Source organism: Heteronotia binoei, chromosome 7, assembly GCF_032191835.1.
Source record: "Heteronotia binoei isolate CCM8104 ecotype False Entrance Well chromosome 7, APGP_CSIRO_Hbin_v1, whole genome shotgun sequence".
Taxonomy (NCBI): Eukaryota; Metazoa; Chordata; class Lepidosauria; order Squamata; family Gekkonidae; genus Heteronotia; species Heteronotia binoei.
In genome coordinates, this window is record NC_083229.1 from 45976618 (window position 1) to 46001072 (window position 24455).

A 24455-nucleotide genomic window follows, 5' to 3' on the forward strand; every position below is an offset into this window, starting at 1 on the left:
GCCCCCAAAGGAGGTGCCCCCATCCTCCTTTACTTTCAATAAAGGGAGAAAAGACAATTAAAGGGACAGTCAGACTTAAAGTGTATTAAAGGTACTGCAAGCCCTTTAAAAGCTGAAGTTCACTTGCTGCAGAGTCACACAACTTGGAGAAGGCATTTAAAAAGATGGTGATCTCTTTAAATGCCCTTTAAGTCCAGGTACAAGGCCCTTTAAGAGGTACAAGGACTCCTTGAAGAAATCCCTTGGCACCTGTCGCATCAACCATCACCAGTGGTCTGACCTAGCCTCAGATCGCAAAGCATGGAGGCACACCATCCACCAGGCTGTCTCTTCCTTTGAGAACGCACGCATAGCTGGTCTTGAGGACAAAAGGAGATTGAGGAAGAATCGCACTGCTACAGCACCAACCCCAAATCAGACTTTTCCCTGCAGCCACTGTGGCCGGATCTGCCTGTCCCGCATTGGTCTTGTCAGCCACCAGCGAGTCTGCAGCAGACGTGGACTACTGCACCCTTCTTAAATCTTCGTTCACGAAGTCAAGCCGAGAGAGAGAGAGAGAGAGATCTCTTTAAATGCCCTTTAAGTCCAACTATCAGGCGATCCCCAAAATCCCAAACATTTTTGGGGATTTGGGGGGCTTGACTAGTTCAGATAGTCAAACAGTAACTGAAATATTTATCCAGCTGAACCAATATGTGAAAAATACTGATAAGGTATTTTCTGGATATTTTTTTTTCAGCTCCAATTTAGCCAAATGCACACCCCAGCAAGCACTTTTTAAGCTTTTAATCCTTTTGTGTAAAAAAGCAAAACAAAACACAACCTTTAAACTTTCATAATTGCTCTAAACAGAAGTCTCAGCTTGGGAATAACACACCATCTTCCTGTTGAGAAAGTGTAGGTCAAAGCAGGATGAGTACTTTTATCTAAAGATAGAAGGTTTGGTCAGCGGTCCATGTTCAACCACAGGCAAATGCTAAATAGGGAGGGAAACAGTTTCAAAGTCTAGAATGTCAAACTGTACAACCACTGTAACTATTCAAAATTAAGCCATTTCAAAGAGGGGACTGAGATTATCAGAAAATTTATGTCTGAAAAAGATTCTAATATCTACTTGTTTAAACCACATCTGGACTTATGTTGTGCTACATCTATGGATATATGTGTGATATTTCTTTGTATCCACATTGGAGCACTAAGTCATAAGCAGTATGAATGCTCTATAACAGGGGTGTCCAACGGTAGCTCTCCAGATGTTTTTGCCTACAACTCCCATCAGCCCCAACCAGCATAGCCAATGGCTGGGACTGATGGGAGTTGTAGGCAAAAACATCTGGAGAGCTACCGTTGGCCACCCCTGCTCTATAACACAGTACTTCAGAACAGAATGGAACATTTCTCTATTTCACATCTATCTCTATAATTTTGACCAAAACTAACGTACTGAAAAATAACTGCTAATAAATACTCAAGGCAACAGTACGCCAGCAAAATGGAAGATTTGTCTTCACTTACCATGAATCTTCTTGGTTGTCCAGGAGTGAAGCAGTCCTGATATGGCTCTCCTCTTGAGCAGGCTCGGTCTCTCATAGGTCAATCAGCCAGGGGAGGGGCATGTCCCCCGGAACTTTCCAATCACCACCAAGCTGTAATTCCCTCTTCTGAAACTGAATACAAGAACTCTTCCAACCAGATCTGAGTGAACATACCCAAAGACTGCTGGAACTCTTAACTAGTTGCTAATAGCCTGAAGGGAATCTAGCCTCCCCATCTAATCCGACTTTCTACTTCTACTGTTATGTACAAGTGGCTCCTTTGAAGAAGGTCGCCTATGGGTTCTATCCAGGTACAGTATCCGCATATCTTAAACCCTGACTGACAACTGCTGCCTAATCCTCTCTCTTATTTATTTATTTATTCTATGATTTGTATCCCGCCCTTCCCATAAAAATGGCTCAGGGCGGCTCACAACAGACGATAAAACAGAATTTAAATTGACATTTAACATTTTAAAAAGTCAGAACATTTAAAACCTAAAAAACTTAAAACCTTAACATCAAATGCAATATAATTAACAGGAGTTTAATAAGCTACATTTATTTCCCAGTCAGGTGTAGGCTAGCCAGAAGAGGGTTGTCTTGCAGGCCCTGCAGAACTGAGTAAGGTCCCGCAGGGCCCTCACCTCCTCCGGCAGCTGGTTCCACCATGTAGGGGCCATTATGGAAAAGGCCTGTCTCTGGTTGTCTTAAGACAGACTTCTTTAGGCCCCGGGGATGGTGAGAAGGTTTTGAGTTCCCGACCTCAGTAACTCTCTGGGGAACATGTGGGGAGAGACGGTCCTTCAGGTAGGCAGGTCCCAGGCCCATATAGGGCTTTAAAGGTAATGACCAGCACCTTGTACCGGACTCGGTATGTTATTGGAAGCCAGTGCAGAGCCCGAAGACCCGGCCGAATGTGCCCCCATCTTGGGAGGCCCAATAACAGCCAGGCCGCGGCATTCTGCACCAGCTGCAATTTCCAAGTTCGGCACAGGGGCAGCCCATGTAGAGGGTATTGCAGTAGTCCAACCTCGAGGTGACCGTAGCATGGATCACTGTTGCTAGGCCGTCGCGATCCAGGAAGGGAGCCAACTGCCTTGCCCGCCTAAGATGAAAAAACGCGGACTTGGCAGTGGTTGCTATCTTTAGGAAGGCTCCAATAGCACCCCCAGGCTCTTGACCTTATCCGCCGTCAGCGGCGCACCGTCAAAAGCTGGCAAGGGGATTTCCCCCCCCCCCCGGTCCCCGACGACCCAAGCAAAGGACCTCTGTCTTCGCAGGATTTAATCTCAGGTCCACTCAGTCTGAGCCACTCAGCCATGGCCTGTAGTGCCCGATCCAGATTTTCTGGGGCGCAGACCGGCCATCCGTCCATAAGCAGATAAAGCTGGGTGTCATCAGCATACTGGTGACACCCCAGCCCATACCTTCGGGCAATTTGGGCAAGGGGTCGCATATAGATGTTAAATAACATCGGGGAGAGAACCGCTCCCTGGGGCACTCCACAATCAAGTGTGCGCCTCCGGGATAGTTCCCCCCAATCGCGACCCTTTGTCCCCGACCTTCAAGGAAAGAGGGAAAGCCACTGCAAGGCCAGCCCCTGAATCCCCGCGTCGGCGAGGCGGCAAGTCAGTAACCGATGGTCGACCGTGTCGAACGCCGCTGATAGGTCCAACAACATCAGCACTGCCGAGCCACCCCGGTCCAGATGCTGTTGAAGGTCATCTACCAGGGCAATACCCAGTCCTGGTAGCTGTTGAGTTGCTCTATGCTAATGTGCAAATCCTTTGCTATATGCTAATATTGCTCTATGCTCTAGGCTAATTGCTATTGCTCTATGAAATGTGCAAATCCTTTGCACAAACCCTCTTTTTTCTCCTATCTGGGAGTCTTGTGTAGAGAGGGATACAGGTGCTTGGGATGGGTCAACATCACTGTCCATGCTGCCCAAAGCTTGGGAGCTAGTTAGACCTGCTTTTGCTGCATTTCTGTATTCTCTATTGGTCTCTACTCTAGAGGTGAAAACTGGAAGAAGAGAGATGGAGAAAATGGGAGGTTTTGAGTAAAGGGAGCAATATGGTCACCATCCACTTTTCACCCGTTTTAATTGTTCTTGTTTTGGGGCCTGTTCTTTTCCATTCAGCATCATCCATCCAGTGACACCCCCCCACAGGTCCCTATCGGACTTGCCTGTCCCCAGTTCAAAGGTAAAGCTGGAAAAAAGGGCCTTTTGACCAGTGAATCAGATGGAGCGGTTTCCCCTTCCCACTCATCGTATTAGCTGCCTTTAATTTGAAGCTGGGGCCCTCTGCCAGCCTGAACCCTAGGTTCCAGACACCTCTCCCCTACTCCGCATGAGCTGGGAGGAGGCTTCCTACTGTGGTTCAGGTGAAGAGTTGAGCAACTGGCCTTTGTTGTCCCACTGATGACGGTCCCAAGGGAGGCTGCTGGGTCCTCAGTGCCTCCCTGCAGGTTGCTGCAGTTATGACCACTCCCCTGGTGTGCATTGTGGGGCAAGGAGCCTGCTGCAACTACTGGTGCTGCTGATTCTGGGTGCCATGTGCTACTGCCACAGTTGGAAGCAGGGTCCAGCAGGAAACCTAGTACAGCCATGCTGGCCCTGAGCATTTTTGTTCTCCCAACTGTGGCTTGTAGGCAAGGGCGGGGGGGAGGCTTGGAAGCTAACTCCCTTTTCTCCTGCCGCACCCCACATCCTTTGGAGCTTTGATTTTTTTTTTTAGTAAGGATCCCTGCACTTCCAGGAACATTGGCAAGGCCTTGCTGCTTCTCCAGCACACCCAGGGGACAGGCCACTCCCTCAGCTGGATTGACCTATGAGAGGTCAATCCAACTGACTGTGCTCAAGAGGAGCCATATCCCAAGAGTCAGGGCTGCCCACTCCAAGGACCACTAGAGAATTGTTGTGAAGTCACAGGTCACTGACGGCAACCCCACAGGGTTTTCAAGGCAAGAGATACTCAGAGGTTGTTTGTCATTGCTTGCCTCTGCACAGCAACCCTGAAATTCCTTGGTGGTCTCTCATCCAATACTGATCAGGTCTAACCCTGCTTTGCTTCTGAGATCGAGATCAAGCTAGCCTGGACTATCCAGGTCAGGGCTGAAAGAAAGACCACATAGGACAAAATATTCATAATAGCAAAATGACATTCAAGTCAGAAAGAAATGGCTGGGAAATACCAGTTATTGTAGATATGAGGCAGAAAATGGTGTTGCTAAGCTTCACAGCTTATTTTTGCCAAGGGCCTATTTAACTTCTAAAAACTTAGTGCTCCCAAAATAGAAGCATCTCTTTTCCATTTCCACTATTCAGGGCACCTATTTAAAGAATACACATAAATAGTGATGCCTATTGTGTTCCCACCCTCACCAAGTAATTATTCACAACCAGAAAAAACGTATAACAAATGAAGACAGTAGAACAGCAGGATACAGAGATGCAAGTTTAATAGATATGTCTTGTATGGCACCAGAAGCAGTCTCACCTGAAGTTAACTTTAAATATAAAGATACTTATGAAATATTATACAAATGCTACATGATATGATTTTTCTCTCATAAAAAGCTGCATTTTGTTAGAAAACATTAAACGAAAGTCATTTTTTCCAATACGAAATGTCAGTAATTGCATTCTACCACAGGGTGGTGCTAATGTACCATCAACAATTTAATGCTGCTGAAGCAAATCAGGGAAATACAATTTTTGGCATTGTTCCTCTTAGTATCTCAGGCAGCAGTTTTTGTTTGTTCTTGGAACCCTTTTTTATTTAGTGATACTGTTCTACATTGTTCACAAGGGACGCCCACAATATACCTAGAAGTAAATTATTAAGTGCACAATCCTATCCAAGCCATACTACTACTACAGGATGGCTCTTGTGATGAGAAAGGCACAGCACATATGAACTGACAGATTAATAAGAGAGCAAACAGACAATAGCAGACTTGCCTGAAATCTCACTGCAGAAGTGGCAGATTGTTGCATAAACCCTGACATGGTTCATTCTTAATGACAACCTATTTTCTCTCTGTGTGTGCGCGTTATGGTAACAAAGCTTGGGAATCACAGGGCTTGCACTGGGCTCCCTTTTCCTTTGCTTGCAGCTTAGCAATTAATTTCTACTTTCATGAACATCCACAGATTGAGACGCAGCTATAAGAAGTTTGTTCTCATCTTTCCAAGCTACCAATTAAATTTTGTTTTAATGGAATGATTTCAAATGCATTAACAAAGTACTACCATTTAAAAAAAAATCAGAAATTGAGCCAAGTAGGAAGGGAGGGACTATAATGATCAGCTCCAATTTGTTGTTACATGTCAATCATACAGCAGAACACTTTATTTTCCAACTCTGGTTCCTCTCTTACTTCAACTATAACTGTTGAAAGAGTCATAATCCAACAAATGATAACAAACTGATTTCACAATATGCTTCCGCATTTCAAGGGTCCATGTTTGCTTTGCTATTTACTAACTGAGAAACCCTGATCTAAATAAAACATTACCCAAAAGTCAGCAAAGCCTACGTAACAGAAATTAACATTCAAAACACAATGGAAATATGCTTTGATGTACAATTTGCAGTATGAGAATATTCACTTCAATCACATCAACAGTGAATATTTGTAAAGGTGTGTATATGTTATAGGTTTTACAAACAGCCAACATACTGATATTTTAGCATGATGATAGATAAGGTAAAGCAACACTGAAGCAAGTAGTTTGAGTCTCAGAAGACGAATGCACACGTCCTAGATCCTGCTCCCCTAAAACAGATATCAAGTCCAAAAGGTTTACAGTATGACACAGTTTACAGAGGTTTAGCTTTCTTCAGTCAGTTTCCACTTACAGCATCAGAATACACATTAAAACATTATGTACACTTCAGCATAATTTTGACACAATACATGAAGGTGGGCGGAATCCAAACTTAGCTATTCTGAAAGGGGGTGGGGTGGATTTTGTCATTTTTTCTCCCTCCCACTGCAGACTCCCCCATTTGCCCTTCATGATGCTTCTGAGGGTCTTTCGGGAGCAGCATTTCAGGGAAATCACAGGGCTGCAGTGAAAGAAAGGAGGTAGGGAAGTTCCGCACAACTGGCAGAAGGGCTTTCTGTTTGCAGAAAAACTGGTGAGGGTCCAAATGTGCATCTGAGATGAGGAAATACAGAAGGTGGGTTAAAGCTTCCTCCCACTCAATAAACAAGCAGGAAGACGTAGAAGAAAGAGGGACTATCAAACACCAAACCAAAAAATTGGTTTGCAGAAAAAAGAGAAGTCCAGCCATTTCACTAGCTATAGTAATGCAACCCAGTATAATTATGCACAATTGAACAAAATGGCTGAGGAATTACAGTACTGAACCGTTATATTTTTAAAATATTCAGAGAGAGAGAACACACTCTGTTGTGCAACATAGTCCACAAGGCACATGCTATAATTTTGCACAGATTATGCACAGCCAGCTACTTTTGCAACAGGCTATACAGGGGGGAAATCTCAATCATCTTTATATCTTTTACATGCAGCAGCGGTTATCACCTGGGGCAATAAATACACTGTGCTATAGTGTACAGATCTAAAAAGAATCTAGACGATCCCCCCTGACAAAGCTGCAGGCAAAATGCATAGGGGTTATACAATCACTAACGATTCTTTCCCTTGTACCATAAGTCTTCTCACCTTCATTTTACCATGTGAAGAAGCCAAATGAATAGAGTGTGAGAAAGAAAGCAGCTGCTCTGTTTCTCCTGAAGATGTATATTGTTCATAACTGTCAACATGTTGGAAATATTTTTTTTCAAAATATGCCCAACAATGGATTGATAAACATAATGGCATATTTGGCAATACAGAATATAAGTGACCAAATCTTAACAGTAAGCAATGTATGAAACTCTCATCCACCACTGTCTTTTGATACCACAGAAACAAGTGGACAGGGATCCTCTTGCCTGGGGTATCAATCTTCTGCTCAGCTCCCATCTTGCTTTGCAGCAGGCTTGATTGGAGGCTGGAGTTTGTACATGCTGAAGTAGCTCACCACTTGCTGAGGTACTTCTGCCAGGACGCTTTGAGCAAGAGCTTCTTTGGGTGCCTGAATCAAAAAAGTGGGGAAGGGGAAGAGTTTTAAGTATCCCCAGATACAGAAAACATGATCAATTTTCTGAGGATTTAAGGAGACTATCTTGAAGAAGAGTGTCAACCAGAATATAATTGCCCATTTGGACTCTCGTATTATTTATACTGTGCACTGGCTAGCTGCTGCTTACAGGGTTCAAAGCTGGTTGGCATTTATGTGGCTCAGATTGTAAGATGACTCAAGGGACACTCATGGAGAGTGTCCTTAATGCACTTCCCCATAAAAACTGCTATGTCACAATACAAAAACTGGGCAGTTAAGTCTAGCTAATTAGCATGATTTCTTCCAGATCTAGAGCCTCAGTCTTTTCCCTTGCAGCATGGATAATTTAGCCTGCACAGTAACTCCAAGGACAGGGCTTGTGTATTTAAAGATCCAAGCCTGAGATACTATAAATAGATTCCCGTTTTTTTTTTTTTTAATTAAGTGAATCTAGCTGTATAAAGGAATAATAAAGGCAAACTATTAACTACCAAGTTAACATGCAACCAACGACAGCCAGGCATTAGAAATAAAGGACAAATATTTCTCTTCTCCTTTGACTTACAGCAGTTTGCCCAAGCAAATAATGGAAAGTCAGGTAAAACTGGTTCTCTGATTTCCATTTGCTAACAAGGAGCGGATAGAGAGCATTACATGTGGACAAGTCTGTTGTGAGATTTAAGATATAAATCAGGACAGGCCTTAAGAAAACAGCTCTCTTGAAAGCAGCCATTTTCTGGTCTCTAGATCTGTAGGTGCATCACAACATCATCATCATAAAACTATATTTTTACAACAGGCAATGTGATCTAATAGGAAAGGTTTGTTATTTCACTTTGAGGTGACTGATGAGTTTTTCCACATCTTTCAACTAAAATGGGAGAATTCTGTTATGAAAAATGGAAGTACCCTTCCAAGAAAAAAACATTCTTTTTCATTGACAACTTAATCCACACAGTGCATTTTCCAAGCAATTCAATTCCCGTATAATAGGACATTAAACATGAACCACTTATATTATTAATATATTCTAAAAAGCCCAGCAGGAACTCATTTGCACATTAGGCCACACCCCCTGATGCCAAGTCACCCAGAACTGCATTCCTGTGTGTTCCTGCTCAAAAAAAGCCCTGATTCTCATCAAGGTAATCCTCAACTAGACAAGAATCAGCCACTCTTAATGTCATCAGAAAGAGTACTTACATTTTGGAACTGTCTAAATGGCACAAACTGGACGATATCTCTAACAGCAGTCTCTCCTGAGCGAGATCTCAGAGCACCACTGTCACTATCAAGAAACTCCATGGCACTGAAATCAGCCCCTCCAACACCAACAATTATAATTGACATGGGGAGCTTGGCTGCATTAACAATGGCAGATTTGGTCTCATCAAGGTCGGTGATCACACCATCAGTGATGATCAGGAGCACAAAATATTGCTGCAAAACAAGAGTACATTTTGTTGCCAGTGAGACAGAAAAAAATATATTTGTGAAGTAAAGTGGCATCTGCAGACAAGCATGACAGACAAAAAGAGAAAATTCCAAGGAGTGCAAAACAAATATTTGTTCAATCATCTCAACATAATGCAAATATGAACTCTATCATCAGGGCAATAATAACTAACACAGAATATTTCTTTGCTTATGTGAATTCTTAGAAGAGAATGCCCACACAAGCATAATAAGGCAGCTGACAGAGTGAAGCACCAATGAAACAGCCATCGAGATTATCTTGGCAAGGTTGGCTGTTTTGTTCTCTGCCCATCAACTTCCTGCCCCAGCGGACTGAAATTCAGAAGTTATGAATAAGGTGGGGGTAGTGATGAAGTACTTACAGAGGCTGTTCTTTGTTGAGCAGCTGCAGCGGCAAACCTAGCCACATGATTTATTATTGGAGAAAAGTTGGTTGGCCCATACAACCTCACTTGAGGGAGGCAGGCCCGGTATGCATCCACAATACCTTGGATTCCTGAGGGAAATAAATGGGTGTTCCTCAGAACATTCTAATGCAACTATATTATACTTAAGGCCTGCAGTGTTGAAGCACAGGGAGATATCCACTATTGCCAACACTGGATAATTGCACAGCAAAGTTCCAGGGTCTTCAATCACATCTTCCACTAGGGTATTTTAATGAAGAACTAAAAATCCTAACATTACAGAATAAACATGAACAACAAATCATACTAAATCAAGTGCCTGACAGACTGTTATATATGGTCCTTTAGTATTCCACTGAATTCCTAAGACTTCTTATAAAAGGTTCCCCCCCTTATTTTTGACTCTCTCTTTTTTTTTCCTTAAAAAGCAGCTTGGGAGGTTTGAGAGAACTTATTTCTTCAATGTGAAGTTACTGGCCTTCAAATTATTCACCTATACCCATTTATTTATTTATAAATTTAAAACAAACCAAATATCCATGATCAATTACGCAAAATCAATAGGGACAGTTACCCTTGCATCAACAAGCTATTTAGTTACAGGACATTCTTAAGGATTCTGACTCCAAAGCAACTTACCATTGCAAAATGGATTTGATGGGTTAAAGTTTAATGGAAACTCATGTGATACCTGTGAATATATGGAAGATGTATGAAGCTGAATATGTCCACTGGAAGCTTTCACTCCCACCCTCTCCCAAAATAATGTCCCGCATATCAGTTACCTGCCATGAGGGAGGAATCTGAGCACCAAACCCAAGAGTGGGGAACATTTTATCTCTGAAAAAGGTTTCAGAAGAACATAATTATACATAAGTTCACAATTCCAAACTCCTTGCAAACCAGAACCATAAATCTGTTTCCAGTAAATGAGAATCCCTCAAATAACCTTCGCTTCCTATGGCTAACCCATGGCATTGAGGGAAAGTAGCCTTGCGTTCCACTCCATCAGTTCTTCCACTGACATCCAGGCATGCTAGTGGGTCTTCCCCAAGTCCCTTGTTATACCTCTTTCATATGCAAGAATTCCAGGACACTGGAACAAGGGCTACTTCCCCAGCCTCCACAAAGCTTGAAAGATATTTCTCAGGCACCCCTCGATAAGAGGACTCGATCTTCTGCTCCCTAATACAGGACAAGGTGTGTGCTGGTAACTGGGGATTCCCTACTCAGAAGGGTAGAGCCCAAAGTGTGCTGACTAGACTTGTTGTCTTGAAGTATGCTGTCTACCAGGTGCATGCACCCAGGACATGACTGAAAAGGTTATCTAGTAATGTAAGACATTGCTACAATGTCCCAAGGATGTAAACAGTGCAATAACTCAAGCAGGAATCAATTCAATTAGCTATGTTAGTGAATTGTGAGCCTGGGCAAATAGCACTGCTAGTTAACGGAGAGGAAAGATTAATAGTTCTCATCTGCAAATGTTTCTGATTGTCAATTCTTTCACAAGGCTGAAAAAGGAATACAAGATGCACATAGCCATCAAGCCAGAATTCCAGTTTCCTGGCACAGCCATGTGAAATTCAAGAAGGAAATATGAAAAAAAAAATCATTTCAATTTGACATAAAGTTTAATTTGTGCATATTGTTTAATTTACAAAACAGTTCAAGAATAAGATCAGTTGGGAAACTTACGTGTCATAATCCTGAATAACCATTCCCACAGACCAAATTGCAGTCAGATATTCATTCACTCCATTAGGACTGATATAATGTAGGGAATCTGGAGAACGAGGATCTCCATTAGAACCAGTAAAGTCGATGGCAACCTATTGAAAGATACATTTATGGTGTGGGTTTTTTTGTTCCCGATTAATGGTAGTAGTTCAAGGCAATAGAAGGATTAATTAGTCACATCTTAGAGAAACATACAATTCAAAAAAACAGCAAAAATATTTTTACTAAAATAGATGGTTTATAAAAATGTTAAGTGTCCCTTCTTGTAGACATCACACAGCTATCAATTTACAGTGAAAGTCCTTTCTTGGACCTAGCCGACATTGCATCGCAGTTATTGGGAAAAATCTTCTGGAAGATTTAGGTTCATCCACTTCTACTTCCAGCAGCATGCTCCATTGTTATAGCAACTGTACCCTGCACAACACCTACTCTTTAAGAGAGTAAGAGTTTTTCAACAGAAGCTTCCTGTTGACATATATGGACATATGAAGCTGCCTTATACAGAATCAGACCCCTGGTCCATCAAAGTCAGTATTGTCTACTCAGACTGGCAGCGGCTCTCCAAGGTCTCAAGCTGAGGTTTTTCACACCTATCTGCCTGGACCCTTTTTTGGAGATGCCAGGGATTGAACCTGGGACATTCTGCTTACCAAGCAGATGTTCTACCACTGAGCCACTGTCCCTCCACTGTTCTCCGATTTCTGTTTGCAATTTAGAAATGGAGCCAGCAAACACACCATGTATTATCTATACTTTTCCTCTTGCCCAATTTCTAGGAGCCTTCTCAGTTAAGAGGATAATGGTTCAAAGTGTTGGCATTCCTGGTCAAGAACTTTGCTATAGCCATATCTGTACTGTTGCCACTTGGAATACTCTAGTTCTTCTCAAGTTGTTAGGGTTCCTCAGAGGAAAAAATGAGTTATGATACTTACAGTAAAATTCAGCTGGCACCCTCCCATGATGTAGTCCAAGAAAGTACATTCTGTGATAATCTGGAGAAAAACCATTAAGCACTCACTTAAATTGTCCAGCTAACTTTGGATACAAGACAAGTAGCTTAAATTATCAGGCTTTTCAATTCAGATATTTGTGAGAAATAAGGTTGTCAGGTCCCTCCAAGCAGCTGACGGTGGGTGGGAGGTACTTACTGGGAGCAGAGAGGAATGCCAGAAATCAACGAGGTATGCCTACATGACATGGAAGTGATATAAGGACATTGGGAGGTGACACTCTGGTTATTAGCTTCTATCAGAGTTTTGCCCCAAAACCAGAGTGTTTCCACTTCTGGGTCAAGTAGGCATGTCACATTAATTTCCAGAGTTCCTTCTTTTGGGGAGGGGGGCAGGAAGGTTGGTGCTGAAAGCTGGAGACCCCTGCAGCTACCAGTGGGTCTGGCATTCCTAGTGAGAGGGGAAACAAAGAACAAAAATGAAAGTGAAACATTTCTGTGATACAAAAATCTGGAGAATGATAAATCCACTGCAACTATAGCAGATGTACCTGGAGGGGCACCTAGAAACAGAACAGTCCTGTCCCTAGACTTCCCACACGTCCACACTGTGATCAGAGCTTGACTCAACAGGGCAGGAGAGGCAGGCAAGAACATGAACACAGAATCTTACGCCCTATAATGGTCTGGCTCACCAACCTCACAGATAATGAAGAGAAAGGGAGGCAAATTGGGCTCTGCTATGATTTATGGGGATGTCTCCATATCTGGGTACTGTGCCCATGGTGGACTGCATTTAGCCCATTTTTTTTTTTAAAAAAAGTTATTTTTCTATTAAACAATTGAAATGTATCTCAAATCACCACAGGAACCACACAAACAACTGCTCCCAACCATAGCATCACTACTGAAATCAATTTCTGAAATGACTTGCTCCTTTGTAACTTCACTGAAAGTATTTGATTTGCACTGATGGAGGTTTTCAAAACAGTGCAGCACAGTCCAGTCCTAACCAAAAATTATGTTAATACTGCTGTGAATTAATTTTGGCCCACCTTCAGAACATACTGCACAGCTCTGTGGTGATCGAATTTCATTTCATTGGACTATTTCATTGCACTAATCAGTTACAATAATACCCTTAACTGGTGCAATCTAGAAAAAACACAAACACATTTAACTGTACATTCAGATATTTAACTCCACACATTTTATCAAGAAGGCTGCCTTAACTTTTTGCTACAACTGAAGTTTATACCTTGCAAATTTGAATGTTCTTGACTAATGAGCTGATACGAAAGCAAATGTGTCTGGTGCTGCCATAAACTGCATACCCAATTAAGAACAGAATATTCAAAGATGCTGACCTCACAGTGTTTAAAGCTCACAATTCCTGAATTTTTGTAACTTTTCTTCTTTTGCCTCTTCTTCTCATTCATGCATTCAAATTCAATCTATAAAAAAGCAACAACAGCAAAACAAGGTAACACACATTTAGGGAGTAATCTTAAACAGTGCAAAATGGATCAGGGTCATCTCACACAGTACTTCGTGCAATGCTTCACCTTTGAGGTGAGCATACAACAGATATAACTTTCAACAGAAAATGAGCCTAATGGCCACAGAGGCAGCTGCTGCTGTGTACTGTCTGACCAATATATTACACTGTTTTCATTAATGGACTACTTGTTTGAATTAGAAAAAAAATCTGAAGAATGTGATGTATTTACTGACTTGTATTTCAAAATAAATGTATATGAATACCAAAGTAGTAGTCTGTTCCATACTTGAAGATTATGGAGTAGTAGTAACAGAAGCATTCTACATTCTGAAATAGCTATTTTTAAATGGTCAGTCCCTGCTCTAATTGTTTTTAACATATTTATGTACATTTGTACACTATCAAGAAAACAAGAAAGCCTATAGAAATACAGTACTTTGTATTTCTTTGTAAATGTCAGAGAATTCTTTGACAGTATTTTGCCCAAACAGCTTATACTGCTTATTCAGCTGGCATTCATGCTTGGAAATACACAATCTCCTTTTTTTATGAAGAAAGCTATTGTGTTTCTTCAAACTCTGGGTTAAGGTCAACAATTTGCTTTGTTATAAGCAGCCTGCAAACTTGTTCTTAACTGAGGAAAACCCAAAACCAAACTTCTCAGAAATTTGCACTTAGAAACAAAAGACAGATGCCTACAGTTTTATTGGAATGTTTAAGCACGCCACCTGATTAGATGATTTTCATTAACTGTCATAATTGTAATTGCCTTAAATTATATGAGGTTGAATTGTTAATCCTCATGTGAATAAAACCAAACTTTTGAAAAAATATTTTAGTTGTTACGTGTATAATGCAGCATACTTTAAAAGTTTATGTCAAGAGATATGACTTTGATCTACACATGTTGCAAGATGACACGTCTGAACCATAAGATAGTAATGGACTGTACCAATTCAGACTGCAGGTAGGGGATGATATTTTGAATGTTTCACTTGGGGAAAAAATATTCCTGCAAAAGAAAAAATTAGCACTGAAGGGAAACAGATTCTAGTCAACTCCTTACTACACACTGAGGTGGTATGGTCCATTCCACTCTTCAGGAGTCTACTATCTTATTTGTATTTATAACATTCTATAGCTTTATTAGCTTGTTTTCTGTTAGGTTTTCTTCAAGAAGAAAGAAAAAGAAGCATGTGCTATGTTACAACTGAAACATATTATTACTCCTAATTTGTAAACTTTTCAAAACTGGGCATTTAAAGTTAATGACATTTAAAATTTATTCTAAAATGAGATTGTTTTTAATGGCATCTGGGATGCTAATCGCTATCGACGTATTAAAAAAAAATCACTAATCACCCACTCAGCTTCAAACAATTAACAATTAAGGACTATTATGATCTAGCACTTTTCTTCAAATGCTCAAAGCACTTTATGTGTTCCCAGTTCTGTAAGAAAGGTTCATATCATTACTACAGATGGGAGGCCAAACCCCAGAGACAGTGATCTCATTAAGTATAGCTAGTAAGCTATACTTTGAATGTCTGATGTCTGAATAAAGGTTCACACCCTTCTATCTAGCGAACAAGCAAGGACTAATGCCTAAATTGAAATAAATAAGGCTAGAAAGATGTGGGCTTACTGGCGATTGTCGAGAGGCTTCCTTCAGTTTTGACATTGTGGTTTGAAAGGTGCCTATCAGGTCATGGGAACCATCGCTGTCATAATCATAGCACTCAACCTAAAAATGAAACGTTATTCAATATTTTCTAGCATTGGTACTAGCATCACTGCATGCTCACTTTAAGTATGCCAACACTGTATTGTTTTGCTATTTAAGACAGGAACCACTAATTTTTAAAGCAGCTGAATATTTATGGCTTAACTGAGTTCAACAATGTCATAGGCCTTTGTCGCCCCTAACTTTCATTTGCTTATTATGAGGGTGAGACTACAGGTACAAATGTTTACCTTCAAAATCAACATGGTAGGCTTTTAGTAGTTAACTACTAACAATAGGCAGTGCATGCAATTTCCTGTTATTACTCCCACTCAAAATCTAATATTCTCTTCAAATTTTTATTTTAGAAGCTCAAGGTTTTTTTTAAATGTTATTTGAATTTCTTGTAATGAAGCCTGTCACTGTCCAACATTCCTGAAGTTGCCAACTGCAGTCCTCTGGGCTAGCACATACAAACCATAACTTTAGCAGTATCAACGACCATGCACATGCATTCCTCACCAATACACATGACATGCAGAAACCGTTACCACAAGAAGTTGTGTGAAAATAGATCTGATCTTTGTGTAAGCATACAAAACTGGAGTAAACAAAAATTAATAAATGGAAGGCGAATATCTCCTCTTTCAGTACAGCCTTTTAAGAACATACTTAAAATATAATTATGCCAACATATGTGTTTTAAAAATATGACCAAAGAACTTTCCATTAAGAGAACTGTACTACTAGATGTGGTCTTCTCAAGCTTGCTAATGTGCTTTTTGAAAGTGACATTATGTTTCAATTATTCACTTGAACACACACACACACACACACACACACAGAATGTAATGAAAGATTAAAACAAGTTGTCTGTGTATTATGGTTGAATACACAAACAGTCATTTTAACACAAGAGGAGGCACTTGTGCCCTAAAAAGGCATTTTACTTACTACAATGAAATGGCCAACTATTTAAGACATCGTGCGCATAAAAAATATTAAAGCATGGTTTAATGAATTATTATAGTACAGTATACTTTTCTTATTATAGAAAAATTAGTTCAAACTGCTTTTCAGAATGTCACAAAGCTCTTCTGAACTTTTTGTATAATTTTCTCAGCAGAGGATACATCAGACCCAGTTCATAGTTTCTCAGTGCTGGTTTTGTTCCAACTGAGATTAAAATGAAGCTCAACATTTATCATAACACTGCATTTCACTCACACAGGGATAGAAAAAGTTTACCTTAAGAGATCTACTTTACTATAAAAATGGAATACATGATGTTACTGCTAAACAAAAAACCTGGTCATTAGTGGGTTTTAACTTTTTCCACTTTCTTTTTTTGTGAACAAACACAAAAAAAGAGAAAGGCAGATTTCACTAAGAAGGGAACTGATTATGACTACCTGGCTAATCCATTAGTACAGAATGATGATATACACATTGTTTAAGAAATACTTCAATCTTGGATTCAGGAACATAAACAAGGCTTTTTTTGTAGCAGGAACTCCTTTGCATATTAGGCCACATATCCCTGATGTAGCCAATCCTCTTGGAGCTTACAGTAGGCCCTATACTAAAAGCCCTGTATGCTCTTGGCGCATTGGCTACATCAGTGGTGTGTGGCCTAATATGCGAAGGAGTTCCTGCTACAAAAAATCCCTTAACATAAAGTTATGCTAGGACAGAGCAACAGCTTTCTTATTCACAAGGCTGTGATAATACATTTTCTAACAATTGATTCCATACACTCACTTTACTACTTCATATCCAGAAAATATTTACAGCTAACACAATACTGCAAGTGGAAGCATTTTAGAAAGCACTGTACAAACACAACACAAGAAAGTTGAAGAGTAAAGACGACTGGGTCAGATTAAAATAAAGGAAGTATGAAATAAAGGCGAAAGGGAATAAACAGGGTAGATACAGCTTGATGTATTTAGATGTCTACCAATACACTTCTTTGCATGTCTGTTCAGATCTCAGTGACCATAAGTTAGTGACCTTAATAATGCCTTCTAAAGTAGGGTTGGAATAAGGATTGAAGGATTGTGAGTTATAAGCAAAGAAAATTGATCTCACAAAAGCTGTAACAAAGAAATACACAGCTTTAAGTCTGTTTATTAGATCCAAGTCAGAAATAACTGAATTACTAAGTGAATCCATTGTTACCTTGATCGTCTTGTCCATATCACCATAACACAAAGAATTGAGAGAGATTTTAAATGGCCTCCAGACAGGGTTCAAGTTATTTTTAATAACCTAAACAAAATACAAAGTATTTGTTAGAAAGATCATCAGAGCAGGGGGGTGGGATTGTAACAAAAATCTCAGATCGCGTTGGTGCTGTGTGGTATCCTAAACAACTATTGCTGATTGAACCAAACAGCATAATGATATGGTCAATATATGGAAGGATGCTCTGAATGCCTTCAAATCAGTAACTTATTGTTCTTTCTGAAGGTGCTGTCCCTTCAAAACCATTGGTACAAACTATGAAAAAAACACAGATATGCTGCTAGTCAAATTCTCTCAACCCATTTAAAATGTAAAAACTATCTCACTTCTGTTCGGTGCACCATCAACCAGTTTCCTTCAGAGGTCTGCTTGTGAAACTCCAGGTAAGGATCAGATTTTCCAAAAAAATCCTGCAAGAATTAGATGTCCTTCAATGAAGCTCAAAACTTTTGCAAGCATTATTTTAATATAAAAGTAGATATCACCTAAGCCTCAACAACACACACGACTTTGTAATTTCTCTTTTGCAACCCAGCAATGACTCCACTCAAAGAATTATGATTGTTTCCTTAGAAAGTGCAGGAATGCACAGCTGTATTCAGAGCAATGGAAGGGATAAAATTGTCCTGTCTCTTTCCTGCCCAATCTCCAAATGAGATTAATTAACAAAACGAGCAACAGAACAATCAGTTAGTACCACTCAGGAAACTCAGGAGCATGATCAGGTAGACAGGGTCTTTCAATGTTATGCATATCTTCTCAGGACACCAGGATTTTAATTGATTTGTTTGGAGGCCCAATCTATATATTTAGGTGCTTCTTTCCAAAGATCAACAATGCAAGAGAACATGTGAATAAAAAAGATCTGCAGGTCCAAAGCCAGGAAAATTTTAATGATGGGGCACTGGGAAAAGTAATGAGGCCCCCCAAAAATTAAATAAAAAATTCAAAAAACCTCATGCTGCTGCCATGAAGTCCTAGAGGACTAGGCCCCAAATAATCTTATCAATTCCCCCTGAAGAAGTGTGGGTGAAACGCACAGGCAGAGCAGCATCGAGCAAAGCTGTCCTTCTTCTGCTACAGCACCTGAAGCCAGTAGAGGCCACTGCTGCTAGGGCCTTTATCCCCACCATTTTTTTGCCTGCCAGCCAGGCAGGTACCTTCAGGTCCCTCCACTGGGCACTCTTCTGATGGGCAAGGGCCATCTCTTCTGTGAGGAAAGACTCAGCCTGCCAATGGCAGAACAACCGCCTTGCTGCCAACTGCCAGAGCAAGAAAAGTCATGTGGGGAAGGGGGGCTGGCCTCTACTGGACCGTCTAGGCTGGGGGGGACCACAAGTTTAGACCAGCCAGATGCCTCCCTCCCTCCCTGGTCCTATTTCAGTCTTCAGCACTGCAGCAAACCGTGATAGAATAATGAATGCCAACACAGAAACAAATTGAAACTATTGTATTAAACTGTGCAAAATATTATTAAACAATATCTTACTATATTTTTGCTGTTTTGGCCATTTGAGAAAATTATAGCTTTACAGCAACAGGAGACCTTCTCTCATGTATTTCAAACCATAAAATGCCCAGCCATAGAACAGATTCTTTATCTGTTCCGTTTTAAACTGCAAAACTAAAAAGAATAGCATAAAAGGAAGTTCATAAAGTTCATCTGTAAGTCACAGCCAAATCTTGCTTCAGTAATATATTCAATACAATTTGTATTTTAAGAGCTTCCTTGAATGTTCCAGGTGCCATAATATAATACAATTTCTTCCCTCAGCCACTCTCATTTTAGTAAACTTCTGAATTGAGAGAAGTGATATTATTTATCACAAGAAAGCCTCAAGTACCTTGTTGTCCAGTTTCCTTGCTTCAACTTCAAAAATGACGACTCTGTTATCCTTTACTTCTTCAGCCGTTATCTGGACAGACATGAAGACAAATGTGCAGCATGTTTGGACAATGCAATCTAATACACATATGCACACGTTCCATTTAGGGGACTCAAAAATGTGACAATTCTAGGAGATTTTATGGGAATAAATGTTTATTTCTTCCACTTGCAAAAATGATAATGTTCCTAGTAGGGGATTTTGGATAACAAGTAAATGAAAACAGAGAAGATGGATTGCCTGTGTTCATCTCAAGCCAGGGACAACTTTGTCCCATTTGAGAAAAGTACAGCTTTACAGCGACAGACCTTCTTTCACATATTTCAAACCATTACATGCCCAGCCATGGAGCAAATTCTTTATCTGTTCTGTTTTAAACAGCAAACCAACTTGAATGGTTTGTACATTACTGTTTCAGAAAGAAGCTTTTTGGCTCCCGTTTAAAAAAAAAAAAACACAAAGTTCCTTTGCATATGTAGAACTAAGTGTTGAGATTTTTGGATCAGTGTTGGATCCACACTAAATTTTCTATCACTGGAATAGGATTTTGTTTATGTGTTTTATTTAATTTATAGTTTTAAATGTTGCTTTTACTTATTCAAATGTTTCTGGGTTCACCACTTTACCCTGATCAGGTAGAAAAGTGGTACAAAATGTTTTAATTTTTTTTAAAAAAACGTAAATAAAACTTTCCTACCTTTCCAACCCAACAGCAGCCCTCTGAGCTCCACAAAGTGCTGTCCCTGGGAGACAGGGGCCTCTAGGAATGGGGGGGGAGGAGAGCAGCAGTAGGAAGGAGAAACTGGCAGAAATTGCCCCTCCCTTTAATCAGTGAGAAATGTATCTGGATCCAACCCCAGGGCATCATTTTATAATTTTTTAAAAGACCAGAAAATAAAACAAAAAAACATGTGAACAAATTCAGAACAGTCTAGAAAAAATAAATGTCGTGAGTAAAATAAACACATATTCACTTCAACTAACAGCACAATCCGGGGGTGGGGTGGGGGGTGGAAAGTCTTTTGGGAGCAGACAAGCCGCTACATGGGCGCAGGAAGGGTTTGAGCCGACATACGTCCGGCGCTGCCACAGTGGAAGGGAGTTATGTGGGTGAGGGGGCAGCGCCCGAGCATGGGTGAAAGTGAGGCGGAGCATGGCATTCAGGCAGAGGAGGGGGTGGAGCTGGGGGCATGGCCAGGCTTAGGTGGCTTCCTGAGCAGTTTGGCCCATGACACGTCCCTCCCCTGAGAGGTGCAACGTTACGCCTGCAAAAATAGCAATGTGTCCCATAGGCACTCATTGAAACCAAAAACAAAGGTTGCCTCCGCCACTGCTGAAGCTCACAAACCCCTTCGGGAGCGGCGTGATTACCTCACCAATCCCCTCGCGCCTCGGCCTGGCGAGCCCCCTCCCCGGCGCCCAATCACGCCCCCCTCCTCCTAGAAATACTTCCGCTCTGCCTCACACAACTCAGTTGTTAGGGACAGATTCGCGTGGTGGGAAGCTCTGCCAGTGAGCTCCCAGCCATACAGACTTAGAGTGAGAGACAGACAGGCACATTAGTGACGGGTTTTGCACCATGCAGTTGTTTTTACAGTATCTTTGACTGACAGTAGCTCCCCTGGGGCTAACTGCTTGTTTCCAGGTCTCCACAGGTTCCGGGCTCCCGGAGGTTCTGTATGCGAGGACTGTCGCCCATGGCTGGGTAAGTTCCACTGTCCCACCCCCCGTCCTCTCCCTCCCCTCGCTCTCAACCACTCGGTGTGCAAGCGTCTCTGGCACTTGAACCCGGCAGTGGGCTCCAACAGGGGGCATTTGCTGAGCCCACTCCTGTGCTACTGCCTGCTCCCTTTCCTTGGTCTGTCCTCTGACACATTCCCAACCCCTGGAAGGGCACGGGGGGGGAGAGTCTTGGACAGCGGGAGGGAGTGGGGAGATTGACAGCCTCTCAGACGCAGGCTTTCCACCCCCTCGCCCAGTCACATGCAACAGGCTGGCCAATCCCGTGGTCCCGCGCGAGCCTGCATCTCCCCCATTCCCATCTTAGCAGCAAACCAATGGCATGCGCCTGGTGGAATCACCACGGCGACGGGTTGTCTCTCGCTCATTGGGCCACTCTTCCCCCTCCAAGCGTCTCCCCTTTGGAAGCCAACAAGCGGTGCCATAGATCCGCCCATGCCCGAACGGCTGGCCACCACGTATGTCTTGATTGCGCTGCCCTTTTCACTACACTTAATTGAGCCACTTGGGTGCAGTCAAAACAGAAACCAAAAGATCAAAATCTAAGATGAAACCTACAGACCAGGAATAAAGTAACAATATTTTCATACTGTAATTTTTCCTTTTCCCGCAGGTTTGCCATTTTTCATTACAAGAGGTCTGGTGAGTGTCTTGCTAGAAACAATCTGTTGAAATACAGAAATATCCAGAATAGTTACATGGGAAGATTGTAGCTATGTTTACTTATTAAAAATGACTACAAGAATATCAGCAAATGCAAAGACAACAGAACATGCACAAATAGTTCCTAATAATGAACTAAGTTTTTTTTTCTTTAGTTGATGAAGCAAATGGCTTATTATACCTTTGAATTAAAAAAAGACATTGTGTAAACTGTCCATTTAGCTTCACTAGTCCATAAGTACTTTGTACATATTTTAATGGAAAATATGGTAATTTCAGGTTTGTACTGTTACCTATTTATGGTCATGGCTTTCATTCATCTTTGTTTTCAGTTAAACATGAAAAACTGTGTTTTTTTTTATGTTGGGGAAGAAAGGAGAAAGTTAAATGCAAGACCAAAAGGTTCAATTAAATCTTAAATATAAAATTCCCCTTTGCAGTTAGAAATATGCTAAAAAGTTATGTTAAATAATTTTCCATAGGAAGACTCTTATCAGATACATTGTATCTGCTTATTTTATTTAAAATCATATTCACAAGAGACTTTATTACAGTTTTCAATGCACCTTTAACACCTTTTGATGTCAGAGAAATATATTTGCATAAAAAAAGATTTAAAATGAAATAATACTCATCTGAGTAGGACCACAGTAATTGTGCTGAAGCAACCACTACAACTTTATAAAGTCTATAGGAAACATGTAGTAACTATTTACACTTACCTGTCCTAGGGTGCATTCAAATTCTCCTAAGAAATCATCATCACTCAGTTCAACAGTAGTATTGTCAATATCAAAAACCCCAAATTTGAGTTTCTGGACTAGTTCAAAATAATAATCAATTAGGAACCTCTTCGCAAACTTGGGATCCAAACAATTTTTGACTCTTTCTGTTCGATCGACCTGCAAATACAACATAAAGGTTCATCATTATGGTAATAAAAAGAAACAAAGCCCACTTCTCACATATGGCTTTAAACTTCTGAGTATGAAAAAAAATACCCCCCTTCCCCAGAAATAGGAAAATAGGATAAATCAGGTGCACAGGCATGTAGAGATAGACACACAAATACATTAGGTGCTAGATACTGCAAAATAAACATTATCAATATTATGGAACACTGTCAGAATGATTACTCATTCTCAGCATTATTAAACAACACATTATTAAAGAATATTTACAAAAAGAAAGGTTTTCAAATCCTAGCCCCTTGTGCAGACAGAAAAAAAAATGTACAATGATGACAGGTACAATAAGGAGACTAGGTTCTGAGAATTGTGGGGAATCCATAGAGATTCAGAAAAATCCACCTTGCCTCCACTGATCTTCTGGGATTTAAAAACAACAACAAAACACTCAAATCCAAAAGGACTACTGTGGAGCATGCATGCATGCATCTGGAACATAGTAAAAAATGCAGGCCACCAAAGTAGCACCTGAGTGAATTTGAGTGCTAACCTAGCTGCCATAGCAATTTACTCAGATGCCAAAGCTTCAGCATCATCTTGATGCTGAGACATCTTGGCTGAGGTCCTATGGTAAACCTCAAGCTGAAGAACCTCATGCTGCACCACAGCTTTGGTGATTGAGAAGGTTGCTGTAGCAAATAAAACGGCATCCTAAGCTTCAGAAATTATGCTACACTACTTCAGCAGGACCATATCAGAGCAGATGGGAAGAGCCCTGGGAGAGTCAAGACGAGGGGAGGTGGGCTGAGGGGATTTGAGAGGCTGGCAGTGAAGGGGGAAGTTAAAGGAATAGGCTATGTATGTTTCAGGAAGAAAGAAGGCAAAAAGGACAGAATGGAAATGGGGGTCTGGAAACAGGCAAGGCAGTTAAAGAGCTGTTGTTGAGCAGATGTGATTCTAATGGGAGAGGAGTTAAAGAGAAGTGAAAATAGGATATGGAAGGGGGAAGCAGGGAATAATTGGGAGGGGTGAAAAGCATAAAGGAGTGTGGTGGAATGTAACAGAAAGCTCTCAGGAAGAAAGAAAAAGGGAATACTGTGTTGAAAGGATAATGGGGTGATTGCCTAAGAAAGCCTGGGGCTAGGAAGGAGAGAATCAAGAATGATATGGTGGAAAGTTATTGCAAGAGCTTGAGGAATAAATGATAAGGGATAATGTGTGAGGAAAAACCCCTTACAGAACATCGTGATCACCACCTTGGTTGCCAGAGCACCTGGAGAAGTCGCTCACATATGTCTGGCCAGAGAGTGTGAGTGAGCCTATCCAGGGGCGAAAGGGACCTATGCAGTACTGGTAGCCAGAATGCTAAGAAGGCACTCAGGAACGAAGGAGACTGTGCCGCCAGGAGCTATCCAGGCAAACGGTTTTGAAGCACTGACCATGGAATCCACCATGGAGGGCTAACACCACACGCAGCCATCTTCCTACCAGGCCAGACTCCATTCCAGCGAAGCGAATGGCTCACGTACTC

General features: G+C 41.2%; 1 protein-coding gene across 1 annotated transcript in view; it reads right to left on the reverse strand.

Annotated features, from left to right (window-relative positions):
* Positions 1-4986: 4986 nt before the first annotated feature.
* CPNE3 (copine 3) overlaps positions 4987-24455 on the reverse strand; it is a 31217-nt gene continuing 11748 nt past the window's right edge. Inside the window, exons 3-16 of the mRNA XM_060243543.1 lie at positions 22739-22918; positions 21944-22018; positions 19572-19643; positions 18054-18137; positions 17662-17751; positions 15403-15501; positions 13624-13710; positions 12240-12299; positions 11263-11396; positions 10350-10404; positions 10204-10255; positions 9520-9653; positions 8885-9121; positions 4987-7654 (exon numbers count right to left, since the gene is read on the reverse strand). Coding sequence (XP_060099526.1) covers positions 7532-7654; positions 8885-9121; positions 9520-9653; positions 10204-10255; positions 10350-10404; positions 11263-11396; positions 12240-12299; positions 13624-13710; positions 15403-15501; positions 17662-17751; positions 18054-18137; positions 19572-19643; positions 21944-22018; positions 22739-22918 — 1482 coding nt within the window. The 3' untranslated portion in view covers positions 4987-7531. The remainder of the gene's footprint in view (positions 7655-8884; positions 9122-9519; positions 9654-10203; positions 10256-10349; positions 10405-11262; positions 11397-12239; positions 12300-13623; positions 13711-15402; positions 15502-17661; positions 17752-18053; positions 18138-19571; positions 19644-21943; positions 22019-22738; positions 22919-24455) is intronic.